At 58.3% G+C, this 12,812-nt stretch overlaps 1 protein-coding gene across 1 annotated transcript in view; it reads right to left on the minus strand.

The window, feature by feature from the left end:
* Nucleotides 1–8,099: 8,099 nt before the first annotated feature.
* Nucleotides 8,100–12,812, minus strand: part of LOC103766629 (1-acyl-sn-glycerol-3-phosphate acyltransferase alpha-like) — a 5,584-nt gene continuing 871 nt past the window's right edge. Inside the window, exons 2-6 of the mRNA XM_029963305.1 lie at nt 10,418–10,551; nt 9,054–9,229; nt 8,821–8,916; nt 8,455–8,527; nt 8,100–8,287 (exon numbers count right to left, since the gene is read on the minus strand). Coding sequence (XP_029819165.1) covers nt 8,100–8,287; nt 8,455–8,527; nt 8,821–8,916; nt 9,054–9,229; nt 10,418–10,551 — 667 coding nt within the window. The remainder of the gene's footprint in view (nt 8,288–8,454; nt 8,528–8,820; nt 8,917–9,053; nt 9,230–10,417; nt 10,552–12,812) is intronic.

The raw sequence follows: 12,812 nt of genomic DNA on the forward strand, positions 1-12,812 counted from the left end.
GGCCCCTGTGGTGGCAATGGAGCAGGGACTGGGTGCCCCCCTGGCCATCCCTCCCACCCCAGGAACAGCTGTGCCCCTGGTGGGGACCCTGCCAGCACCGGGCATGTGACAGGAGGTGACAGAGCTGCTATTTATACCTGCCCCTGTCAGGGCTGGGTGTGGGGACACCAGAGAGCCCATGCCACGGGCCCAGGGTGGCTCTCAGGGTCCCCTGGGTGTCCTGCCTGTCCCACAGCACCACCCAAACCCCCTGTAGGGTGGGGGGGCTCAGCATGGCCTGGAGGCCCCTCCACGGTGTCACACAGCCATTCCAACTGCCCCCAGCCCACTGGGGACAGAGCCACCCCTGTGCCTGGGGGGGCACAGGACTGTGCTTCATGTCCCCACGCCCAGTGAGGACACTGAGCTGTCCCTGTGCCTGACAGTGGCACGAAGTTGTGCCCAAAAAGGACACTGAGCTGTCCCTGTGCCCAGTGGGACACTGAGCTGTGCCCAGCCCAGTACTGGGGGGCAGAGGGGGACAGGTGTGTCCCCCAGCAGCCACAGGTCCTAGTGGACATGTCCCCAGCAGCCACAGGCCGTTGGCATGGGGAGATGCCAAGGGTGGGGGGGCATTCATTCCCAGCCTCCCTCCTGCTCCTCCAGCAGTGGGGCAGGGGGGCACAGACCCCCAGAAAGCTGCTTTACATGAGAAGGGGCCTCCCTGGCCCACAGAGAGAGGTGTGGACTGAAGGTGTCAGGGGACATCCCAGGGAGGCAGCCAGAGGGCTCCTGCCTGCTCAGGGGTGTCCCCTCACAGGGACATTCAGGGTGGCTCAGGGAATCCTTTGATCCCACTTGTCCCTGTCACCAGGCTCCCAGCTCCATTCCTGAGCCCTGCCAGGGCTGTGTCGGGTGACAGAGTCCTGCCTCCTCCCCAAAAGATTCCCTGGGGGTCTGGGGTTGATGTCCTGGTCGGGGGGAACTTGTGAGGAAAAGGACCCCCCTGCCCACACATGCACTGGGGGTCTGGGGTCCCCCAGCCTGGGGACACTGTGCCCCTCAGGCAGAGAAGCCCCTGGACTGATCCCTGAGCTCCCTGCTCACCCCTTGTGGCACCCAGGGAAACTGAGGCAGGGCTGAGAGGCCTTGGGCACCACTGAGGGCACCCAGCCCCAGGGTCACCCCTCCTCTCCAGCTCAGCACCCCTGAGGTGCCAGGCCCCCCTCACCCAAAGCTGAGGCAGGCAGGGCTGGTGCCTCCCACCCCGGGGTGATGATGAGCACCAGCTTCTGCTCCTGGCAGACCTGGGGGGATGTGGAGAAGGGGCATAAGCCACCAGCACACTGGGGTCCTGCAGGGGAGCTGTCACCCTCCCCAAGGCTGGGGGACACTCATTCCCACCCAGCTCAACACGACCCCACCTCCCTGTTGGGCCTGTCCTGGCTCAGCACCCCATGGTGGGTGGGGGTTCAGGGAGTGATGGGGGTCCCACTGCCTGCCTGGGGGGCAGGAGCTCCCTGTCACGGGCACAGCCCTGGTACTGGGCCCAGGGTGCCCACCTGGCACCCAGGGTTGGGCTTGGCTGGAGGACACTCCTGTCCCTCTGACCAAACCATCCCCAGAGCTGCTCCACATGGCATGGTTGGGCTTCCTGGGCAGGGGTCTGGGGTCCAATCCTGCCCACCTGGAAGCTTTGGGAGGACAAGGAGTGGACAGTCCCTTGCAAAAACACCTCTGGAAGGAGAAAGGCTGCTCCCCACCCTGCTTAAGCTTCACCTCCCTCCATGGGGCCAAGTGCCAGGGCAGTCCTGGTGCCCAGTGGGGACAGCAGCAGGGACAGACCATGGCCTGTGGAGGAGAGGCAGAACCCTGGCAGCTCTGGGCTGGCAGCAGCCCCTCACCCAGGCAGGTGGGAGCGCTGACCTGACACGGGACAAGATGGACACTGGGGTTTTTGTGGGGAGCAGAGTAAAGCACAGACAGGCACTGGATCAACAGAACCTTCTTAGGGTAATGAGGAGGAAATTCAAGGAGGTTTCTGCCCAGCAAAAGCTCTCACAGCCACCCTGTGGTGCAGAGGCCCCAGCCCTCAGCCACGAGGTCCCCAGCACTGTTTGAGAGAGAGACAGCAGGAGAATCATAGATGATGAAGGGATTGGGATGGACATTAAAGCTCACCCAGTTCCACTCCCCTCCCACTAGACCAGGTCGCTCAAGGCCTTATCCAACCTGGCCTTGGACACTTCCAGAGATGGGGCAGCCACAACCTCCCTTTCCTGTGAGGTTTTCCCTTCCAGAGGGGATTTCCTGGGGACGTTTCTGCAGGGCTGCTGAGGTGGGGCAGCGGGATGAGCACAGGATTTTGTCCCAGCAAGTGAGAGGCAGATGTTCCATGCAGAAGCTCTGGCTCAGTGCAGGAACAGACCGAGCCTGGAGCCACCCTGGGAACACAAACCACTGAGTGCTGCAGGACTGCTGTTCCACCCAGGAGAGCAGTTAAGAGGCTGCAGTCGAGGAAGTATGGAAAAGAAAAAAATAACAGCCCTTTATGAAAAGATATATGTGTATTGGCAGAACAAAAGAACACGAAAGCACCTCAACAATAATCCCGTACCCAGAAGTCCCCTTCCAAAAGGAAACAGGTCAAAGCTTCCCGTCCTTTGGCGCAATTCTCATCCCGGTTGGCAGAGGGTGCTGTTGGATCAGCGGAGGAGCAGCCGCAGGGGTACGCGGGGTCAGCACTTTGGGCAGCCCAGCGCCCCGCAGTCCAACAGCCCGGGCTGTGCTGTGTCTGCTCTCCCAGCCTCCCTCTGTCTCCCGCACTGACCCCCAGGAACATCGGGGGCAGCTGCAAGGCAAGGAGAGGATGGTTAGAGGAGAAATTCAAAGCTCTCCTTGGGGTCTCCCCAGGGTAGGGACATCGATGGAGCCACGCATGGAGTACAGGGACTTACTTGTGGGATGCTGTGAACTTCCCACCCTTCAATATGCCTTGGGATGGATTTTGAGCCTGTGGGCACTTCTGTCTGGGATGAACTGAGGGCACTGCCAGCATGGCACGGAGAGGTGACATCTCCTAGTGCCTGAGCAAGAGTCCAGCATCATCTTAATCTCTTAACCTCCTCCACTTCCAGAGACCCCAGTGATTGCTCAGAGGTGCCAGAAACTGAGCCCACCTGTAATACTGGTGTCTGATCTGATGGATATCAGCAGCACATTCCCTGCTTCCCACTCCCATCCCTACCTGCCTATCTCAAAGCTCGCCTGGGTCCGTTCCCGTGCCACACGTGCAATCCTGCTTTCTCTTTCCTTATCCTGCTGCAGCCTGAACAGCACAGGGCATCCCTGCCCCCAGGGAGGGCAGCTACCGGGCAGAGCAGGCTGGGGCAGGATTCCCAAGGGGAAAGGCACTGGCTGCCTCCCACAGCTCTCCCATGGCTGGCTGGGGCTGTAGGAGGGCAGTGCAGAAGAGCCCTGTCACCTCCTCCCACCCCAACCCTCCTCCCACCTGCTGATTGATGGGAATCAAGGCTTCATCCAAAGAGACAACTCGAAACTTCACTGGAAAAGGGAAACAGAGATGGAGGAGTGAGTTCATCCTCAGGGAGGATGGAAATCCCCCCCAAGCCCTGCAGTGCCCCTCAAGCAGCACTGCCAGGGTGTCCTGGCACTGCCCTCTGTCAGTGCTGGGCATTCCAGTGCATCCCAGGATGAGCCCTCCTATTCCCACGCAGTGTAGGAGCAAGGCTGGGCCTCCTGCAGCCCTCTCCCACCAGGTCCTTCAGCCCAGAGCAGGGTGGTGCATCTTGCCCCCATCACCTCACTGGCCAGGCTTGTAGACAGGTTTATCTGTCTATATGAAGATCCCAGGGTCCAGTGTTTTCAGCTTCACCTCCTTCTTCTCAGACACCTTCAGGGAATCTCCTTGGATTGAGATGTGCAGGTCTAGGTTTTCCTCCTTCCCACTGATGGGTTCTGGAGCCTGCAGGGGGAAACATCAGGCTGCAGGTGAGGATGAGCCATGGCCAGGGTGCTCTGCTCACTCTGGGTGACCCTGAGCTCTCCTCACCCACAGGGACACCTTCCCTGAGCCAGGGGCTGGGAAAAAATGTCCCCCCAACACCCTGCTCTGGTCTGCAGGTCTCCTACCAGGGGATTATTTTAGCCACTGGATAACTGGGCTGAGCCTGGAGTAGTTCTGTCTGCATGAGGGATGAGACTCTGCTAAAAAATGGGGAAGTCACATCTGCTCCCTGGGTCACAGCCCCAGCTCAGGGCAGCTGGTGCAAACTGCTCTGCCTGGAGGCACCGAGGAGCCCAGGATGTCCCCAGGACATCCCCTCCCTGCTCAGGGCTGTTTTGGGGTGACACTCACAGTGAAGGTGAAGTTCACTTGCATCTGAGGCTGCTGGACCTCCCTCTTCAGCAGGTGATGGGGTGGGTTCTGTGCACTCCCAGCTGCTTGATGGTCACCTGGCCCCAGAGCATGGCTGGGCTGGGGTGGTACATCACAGCTGGGGCTGTGACCACACACCTCCTGGCAAGGAGAAGTGATGACAAGAGGGGTGTGGGGGTGAGACAGAACCCAGCACAGACCCCATGGAGACCTCAAAGAGCCCCTGGACACACAGGAACCTGTGCTGGGGTGCAGCACCACCTCCCCCAGCCTCCCCACGCTGCCCCTGGGCTCCCCTTGGCTTCCCAGCTCAAAGCAAAGGGCACCTGCAACAACCACCCCAGGGCCACCAGCCCAGCAGCCCCCAGTGCCACGTCCTTGATGCTCATGGGCAGGGACAGCCCAGCAGCCTGAGCGTCCCCACCCTGGCCAACGACCCCCAACAAGGGAGCAGCTCCCTCCAGGAATTCCCAAGGAGCTGAGGCTAAAGCCATGCCAGCAGGCACAGACAGACAGACAGACAGCCACAGAGGGGGCTGCAGGTGCCCCAGCCATGAGGGGCAGGATGAGGGAGAGGATGGGCAGGGCTGGAGACCTCATGTCTCCAGCTGAAGTGGATGTCTAGGACGGCCACAGCCTCCTCCTGCAGGGCTTGCATCGCTCTGGACCTGCGTCTGTCCCTCTGCAGGCCCTGAAATGGGATCTTTGCTTCCCATCCAGTGAGCAAACAAGGACTGGCAGAGGGATCCACAGGCACCTGCAGATACAGCTCAGGCCACGTTTACCCACAGCTTCCTGGGTTCAAGGCTCTGCTGGATTTTTGCAGTATTGGGAAAGGTTCCTACAACCTGCAGAGGTTCAAACCCCGGGGGCAGGACTCACCTGAACACTGCTGTGCTGGGAAATGGTGCCAGGGTGGAGTGGGAACAAATGGAACAAAAATAGGCAGCACATCATGATGACATTGTATTATATGAGTTTGTGTATTGTATTGTATGAGTTTGTGGTGATTCCTCAGAAAGGGCAAGTTTACAGGTGTTTCAAACTTAACCAAACAGTAGCTGTTTGGGCTGATCACACATCTGAGGCTGGATTTTTGTCCCGTTTCCTCTGGTTTCATCAAATCTGGGTAGAGGAACAGGACAGTGTTGTGTTGTGGTGCTGACTCTGGCTGCTCTCGTTCCTCTTTGCACCACTCTTGGGAGCTGGACACCAGCCAGGGCAGAGGCTGAGCTCCCTCCTTCTGTCCTGGTGGGAATTCCAGAAAGTTGAGGCAGCTCCACAACAGCCACGTGGTGTTCAGAGCACATCCCCTGCTCTGCAGGGTTTCCTCCCTGCTTTGCAGTTCCCTTCCTTTTGGGGATGTGGGCAGAGGCAGTNCTCCAAGCCTTGTCCACCATGGCCTTGGACACTTCCAAGGATGGGGCAGCCACAGCTTCTCTGGACAAAACGTGCCATCACTCCACAGGAAGCCATGGAGGGGGCTGACCTCTTTCCATGGGATCTCAGATGACCATGACTGCTGTCCCCATGCCTGCCCTGCTCAGGTATGGCTGGATACAGCCCTGTGCCCACCCCCCTGCCCTTTGGAGCAGCCCCACACAGTGTTGGTGTCTGGAGGAGGCTGGACCTGCCACCCCCAAGGGCAGGAGTTGGGAGCACGGCCCCAGGTCCACCCTGACCCCTCCCCAGGATGTGGCCGTGGGTCAGTGCCCTGACAGGCATCCCAGGGGTGGTTCAACGTGACCAGGAGCTCGTGGCTCCTCCAGCACTGCTGAGGCCACCACTGACCCAAATGCCACATCCACACAGCTTCCAAATCCCTCCAGGGATGGGGACTCCACCACTGCCCTTGGCAGCTGTGCCAGGGCTGGACGACCAAGCAGCAGGGCAGGGTCACTGCAGACCCCATGTCTGGAGGGCCAGGGGAAGCAAGGTGCTCCCAGAGTCCCTGTGCTGAAGTGTCTTTCTCTCCCCAAGCTTTCACCTTCCCCTGACAGTGGAAAAGCCAGCAAGGTCTCTGCCTGGGACCTGGCTGTCCAGCTTGGACAATGCTTTGCCCAGAGAAGCTGTGGCTGCCCCTGGATCCCTGGAAGTGTCCAGGGCCAAGTTGGATGGAGCTTGGAGCAACCTGGGCTGGTGGAAGGTGTCCCTGCCTGTGGCAGGGGATGGGACTGGATGGGCTTGGAGGTCCCTTCCAACCCCAACCTGTCTGTGTTCCTATTAATGCATAACCCCTAAACCCAACCTTTGCTGGGCTCAAGGTTCTGAGCAGCCAAACCACACCCAAGGTGGTGAGAAAGTGGTGGGACCACCAAGTCAGTTCAGACCCGACAGACTGAGCTGCACACTGGGACCCCTGGCAGGAAGGAAGGGATTAAAGGGGTTTTCTAGGACATGGGATGCTTCATGTGCACACTGCCCTTGACCATCTCCCTGTGACAGTTCCTGGTCTGGTGAGTTGTTGCTCGTGGGAAGCCTCTCTCCTGCTGCTGATGTTTTGGTATCTGTCTGGGCAGACAATTGCCACAGATTTGCAGGATTTCCTCCATAATGAGCCAGCTGCTCCCAAGAGCAGGAATGGTGCCAATCCACAGTGCTGTGCCCTCGCTTGCCCGTGGCTTGCAGGTTTTAGCTGAAGATGGGAGGTGAAGCCTTGCCCACCCTGCTCCCAGCACAGGGGACAGCCCCCCCCTGCAGTTGTCCCAGCCCTGCTGCAACCCTGGGGTGGCTGGGACAGGAGCTGCTCAGCTGGGAAGGAGCCAAATGATGTCCAAATCCCTGCCTGACTGCGAGGAACAGCCAGGGAAGTTGGCAGCTGGTGGATGGGCCTGGCTATGCCACGGTCTGGAAGCCATGGGGAGACATCTTGAAGCCTCCTGATCCAGGTGGGCACAATCCAGGATCCTCTGGGTATTTGGGGTTTTAATAGATGCTCTTCCTGTGCACTTACTAAGGCAGGGAGAGCTCTACCTCTGGGTCAGATCAGTGTCACTCTCCCCCTGCCCTGTGCTCCTCACACCATCCAGCACCACACCCCGGGGATACGCTGTGGTGTCCACAGGGATGCTCCATGTGCACGGATGCAGGCCCCCAGCACGGTCCTAAGGAGAAGGATTCCCCCTCCCCATGCTCCCCCCAGCTCCTCAGACGCAGGCAGGACACGAGCACACCCAGCACCAGCTACAGCCTGTTTAATCTTGCAGCCTTGGCTCACAACTCAGCGTCGAGGATGCTCTTCCCACATGGCAACATCCCCTGGACCTCGTGTCCCCCCAGGCCACATGCTGCACTCTGGACTCCTCCCCAGAGCTGGCTGTATCCCAACAGCATTTTAGGAGTGCCTGGAAGAAGAACCCAGCACGCCCTTGGGGGAAGTCAGGGGTGGAAAATGGTGCTGTGACCCCCCAGCCCTGCCTGGAGCACCCCCCCCTGCCCAGGGTGCAGGCAGGAGCCATCCCAGGGGACAGACACAGCTCCAGGTGTGGGGGACACGGGGGATGCACAGCCATAACCAGGGGTTTCGGGGTCACCTCGCTCTGTTTTGGGGGAGCTGCCTGGTCCCTGTCCTGCACTGCTCTGCTCCCCTTGCACCAGGGCACCGTCCTGCCGGGGCGGTGGCAGGGCTGGTGGACACATCCTCAGGGGACAAGGGGACAGCATGGCCCAGCCTCTGGCTGTGCCACCTCCCTTGTGTCCCCGAGGGACTCGCTCCCTCTGCCTAATAAGTGGTCCCAGTTGGGTCCTCCTGGCCCTGGGGGCTGCCCGTGCCCCCGCCCTGGGGGTTCCCAGACATCTGAGCCAGGGCATCGGCCATGGCCCCGCGCACAGCCTCGGTCAGCTCGGGGACATCCTCGGGGCTCAGGCCCCGTGTTTCCACCTTGGGCAGGATTCGGATGGTGCATGTGCCTGGGAGAGAAGGGAAAGGCCAGGAATGCTGTTAAAGGAATCACCAGGAACCACCTTCACCATCAGCTGCCTCCCCACACCTCAGTGTCCCACAGAGAGACCCCCCTGTGCCTCCTCGCCACTGCCAGCCCTGCCTTCTGGCACGGGAATTCTTGTCCATCACTTACCAGAGGTGAACCTCTTCTCCTTGGAGCTGAAGAAGTCCCAGTACGGGGAGATTACAATGGGGAAGATGGGAACCTACAGGACACAGAGGGTCAGGGGTGCCTTTCATACAGACCCCCTCCCCAGGTGGGACTCCAGCTCCTGCGGTGCCCCAGGCCTCAGCAGGTCCCTGTCCCACCCTGGGTCCTGCACAGCAGTGTCTGTCCCAGGGGACCAAAAAGACTTCCATCCCACTGTCCCAGAGTGCACCCCCACCCCGCTCCATCCAGGGCGAGCAGAAGGGGCGGATCATGGAATCATTTAGGTTGGAAAAGACCTCCAAGACCATTGAGTCCAACCCTTGACTGAACATAAGGACATTCCCTCACCTGAGCCTGCACAGCCAGGTGGAAAGCCCCACGCTTGAAGGGCAGCATGGATTTGTTCTGGTTCCTGGTGCCTTCGGGGAAAACCCACACTCGGAGCTGCACAGGACAGGGAGAGACACGAGACTGGACCACAGCCAGGGCCCCTGGGACCTCCTACCTCAGTCCTCCACTCACCCCCTTTAACCCCAGGGGTGTTTCCCCCCCCAGGCCCCCCTCCTGCCAGCCCCCCTCACGTTTTCACGCCACATGGTCCGGGCTGTCTGGGAGATGACATCAATGGCAGCGTCTCGTCTGTGGCGGTCGATGAAGATGATGCCACTGAGCCAACAGGCCCAGCCCACAGTGCCCATGTACAGCAGCTCCTTCTTGGCAATGGGCACGCAGCGCTCAGGAATGACCTCTGCCATGCCTGGAGGAGGGATGGCAGAGCTCTTAAAATACCTCCCCAACCCCGGATTATCTGAGGCAGAAGAATCAGCTTGGAAAATCCTTCACTGCTTGGAAATTTAACTCCCAGGTTGGACAAAGCAGCTGAATACCAGGAACGTATTTTGCAGTGCAGCCACCCCATCCCTGAGGGGTTGTCCTAGTTAGGACAGCTGAGACCAGTTCACCATGATATGGGTGTAACCCAAAACTGTGTATTCTATAGCCTTCCATGCCATTTCCCAGAAACTGTTGTCAATAGAGCATTTACACCCTCTGCCCAGAGCAGCCCGACTCCTCAGGCTATAAACTGGGTGTTCAGAGGCCTGTGAGATAGGAAGATGCTCCTGTCCTCACACCCTTTTATGGAATTCCTTGCTCTGAGGGAAGGACTGAGCATTCCTACCTGAACTGGAGAATATATAAACTTGGAGTTTTGGAACCTTTTTTACCACTCATGGGATCCAGAGGAAGACTGCAGCTCACTGCTTTCAACCAGACTGCAATCACCACTCTGGTGCACCAGACTGCACCAGCACTCTCACCAACAGGTTTTCCCCTCACCTTTTCCTTTGGACTCAGGGGCCCAAAGAACACCACTCTGTTCATGCCCCAGGGTGCTGGGTTTTATATTTGGGGTTTGTGGGTTAAAACCAATTGTTTGTCTGTATAATTGTACTTATTGTGTTATTTTATTAAATTGTTATTCTGACTTATAATCTCTCTTTTGAGTTGAGTTCATTTCCCCTGCTGGTTTACCTTTAAACCAGCACAGGGGTGATTACTGCAGAGAGGAACCCTCCAGAGGGGACAAATTAGATCAGTGGACAGACATTATTTAGTCATTTACACCCTAATATAGCACCAGGTTGGATTTTTTTTAAAACTTGATTTAAAGGACTTTAAGTCGTGTCCAATGGCTTCCAGAACAACCCAGCCCCATGGCTGTGGTGACCTGGCATCATCTCCTGTTGTCCCAGCCCTCTCTCTGCAGCACACCCCGTCCCACCAGCTCTTCTGGGCTAAGCCCACCACACTTCCCTGCACAAATCCTGGGATTTGTGACCTCACTGGGACCCCCCAAAGCGAGCCTGGACCCCCCCTCTCCCCCCCAGCACCCCAAAGGCTGCCCATGCAGTGATGGGCACACCCCCCTCTCCCTTGCACGTACCCACGAGGTCAAGGGAAGCTTGGTGGTTGCAAACTATCACATAGGGCTCCTCGATGTTGAGGTGCTCTGTGCCCCTCACCTGCAGCTTGATGCCACAGAAGCGTTTGAGGGGCAGGATCGCGGCGCGCAGGAGCCTGCGGAGAGAGCCCGTGTGGGGAGGGGATCTGCACAGCCCCAGGGAGCAGCAGGGGCCAGCCTGGCCTTGGCCTGCTGCTCTGGTGGGTCTGTGTCCAGTCTCGGGGATGCTTTGCTTTTCCCAGCAAAATTTATAGCTTGTATAACTCATAACTAACCCTCTACCCACCCCCAAGGGAGGCCTCGGTGTCTCACTGCAGAGTCTGCCCTGCAGTTGCTGAGGAAGGACAGGGACCAGCACAAGCTGGTGGGAGAGGAAAAACAGGCTTTGTGGTGTCCAGAGATGATGGGGAAGGAAAAAGAGAAGAGGAGGAGAGGAGGGAGAGGGAGGGAGGGAGGGGGAAGAGGGGGAAGAAGGGAAGGGAGAGGAGAGGGAGATGGGATGGAATGATCACATCCCAGTGAGGACAGCTGCCTCTGGCCAGGTGAGCTTGACCTGGAGGCTCCCCCAGGTGCCCAGCTGGATCTGTGTGTGGGCTGGAAGCCCAGAGCCCAGCACTGCACATACCCAAAGCCAGAGGAGCTGGACCAAAACCAAGAGGTGCTGAGATGCAGATGGATGAGCACTGGAGAGGGACGTGCAGAGGGACAGTTTTGAGACAGAGAGGTCCACAGAGATGTGGATGACTCCAGGGCAGCACTGCAGGGACCAAGATTTGTGATGCAGGTGGAGTAGGAGAGGGCAGGGAAGGGAAAACCAGACCAGATACACTCCTTAGAGGAAATCACAAATAGCTTCACCGGACCTGCAGTGTCGGGAAGAGGTGGAGGTTTCATTTGTGTGGCACCACACAGTGATGTCACATCCAGAGAGGGCTGGGCAGGAAGGGTAAGATTGGGATGGCAGTGAAAGGTGATGCTCAGTATGAGAATAATGAGTGGAATGGAGGGAGGAGGGAGCAACAGGGATTACAGCACCACAATGGAGGTAAAAAGCTGGGCACTGTCCAATCCTCAGCACAAAGAGTACCTGGGCACTGTCCAATCCTCAGCACAAAGAGCACCTGTGCCAGGGTCCACATACCTGGCAGTGACTGCTCCCAGGGAGCCCACGGGGAACAGGGAAAGGGCTCAGCACCAGGTAGTGGGGAGAAGGCTGGGAGGAGAGGGTAGAGGCAGGCAGAGAGGGAGCGGGAGGCACGATGCTTAGAGGGTATGTGGAATCAGAAGACCACCCAGCCCTGCAGGCTCAGAAATCCCGGTGTCTGCAGAGAAGCAGTGCCCCAAAGCCAGGAGTAATGACAGGAATGCGCTCCCAGCCGGAGGCTTTGGGATTTGGAGGAGAGGGAGCTGGGCGTGCTGCTCCGGTGGAGTTTGGTGTTGGTGGGACAAGATAAGGCAGAGTGAGTCACCCCCACTTGGTGTTGGTGGGACAAGATAAGGCAGAGTGAGTCACCCCCATGTCACTCGGGGATTCGCCCTGAGCCGGAAGCGTTGGCAGCAGGGCTGGAGCAGCCCTGGATGGGGTGTGTGTGTGTGTGTGTGTGTGTGTGTGTGTGTGCACAGCATTCCTGCACATTCCTTGGCCATATTGACCACCATAACTGGTCTACTCTGGCCTCCAACCGGGAGCTCTGCAGACACACCATCTATAACGCTGCTGTTTCCTTTGAGAGCGCACGCAGGGTCACCCTCGAGGAGAAAAGACAATGCAGAAGGAATCATGCCTTGCAGAATTTACCACCTAAGGAGTCCTTCTGCTGTGCCTTTTGTAACCAGACGTGTCTATCTCATATTGGCCTCTTTAGCCACCAGCATGCTTGTAACAAACGTGGGTAGAGCCCTTCCCAAATCCTCGTTCTCGAAGCCCGGCCTGATGATGATGATGATGATGATGATGATGATGATGTGTGCACAGCATTCCTGCACAGAAAGGACCAGGCAGAGGGGCTGCACGACACACTGATAACATCAGACCTTTGACCACACTCCTGCTGAGGGCCACAGTCCATCAGCACAGATCCGTGATGGCTCGAGCTCAGTGAATACCTCAAGCTCGGGTATTTTTCACTCTGACATAATTATATCTCTGCTGGTATGTTATCATGGCCAGGAATCCAGCAACGGGATTGCAACACCCTTAAAAGCAACCAGATCTTCCTCTCGTGTTGCACAGCGACGTTATCTCGGCTGCCACCACCCCCGAGCACAGTGACAGCGTGAGGACACAACTCATGGGGCACGGCTGTGTCACTCCTGGCAGCTGATGGCACCGAGACACCCCAAAACCACAGAACCATGGAATGGTTTGGGCTGGAAG

This window comes from Manacus vitellinus, unplaced genomic scaffold, assembly GCF_001715985.3.
Source record: "Manacus vitellinus isolate BGI_N305 unplaced genomic scaffold, ASM171598v3 scaffold_100_pilon, whole genome shotgun sequence".
NCBI lineage: Eukaryota > Metazoa > Chordata > Aves > Passeriformes > Pipridae > Manacus > Manacus vitellinus.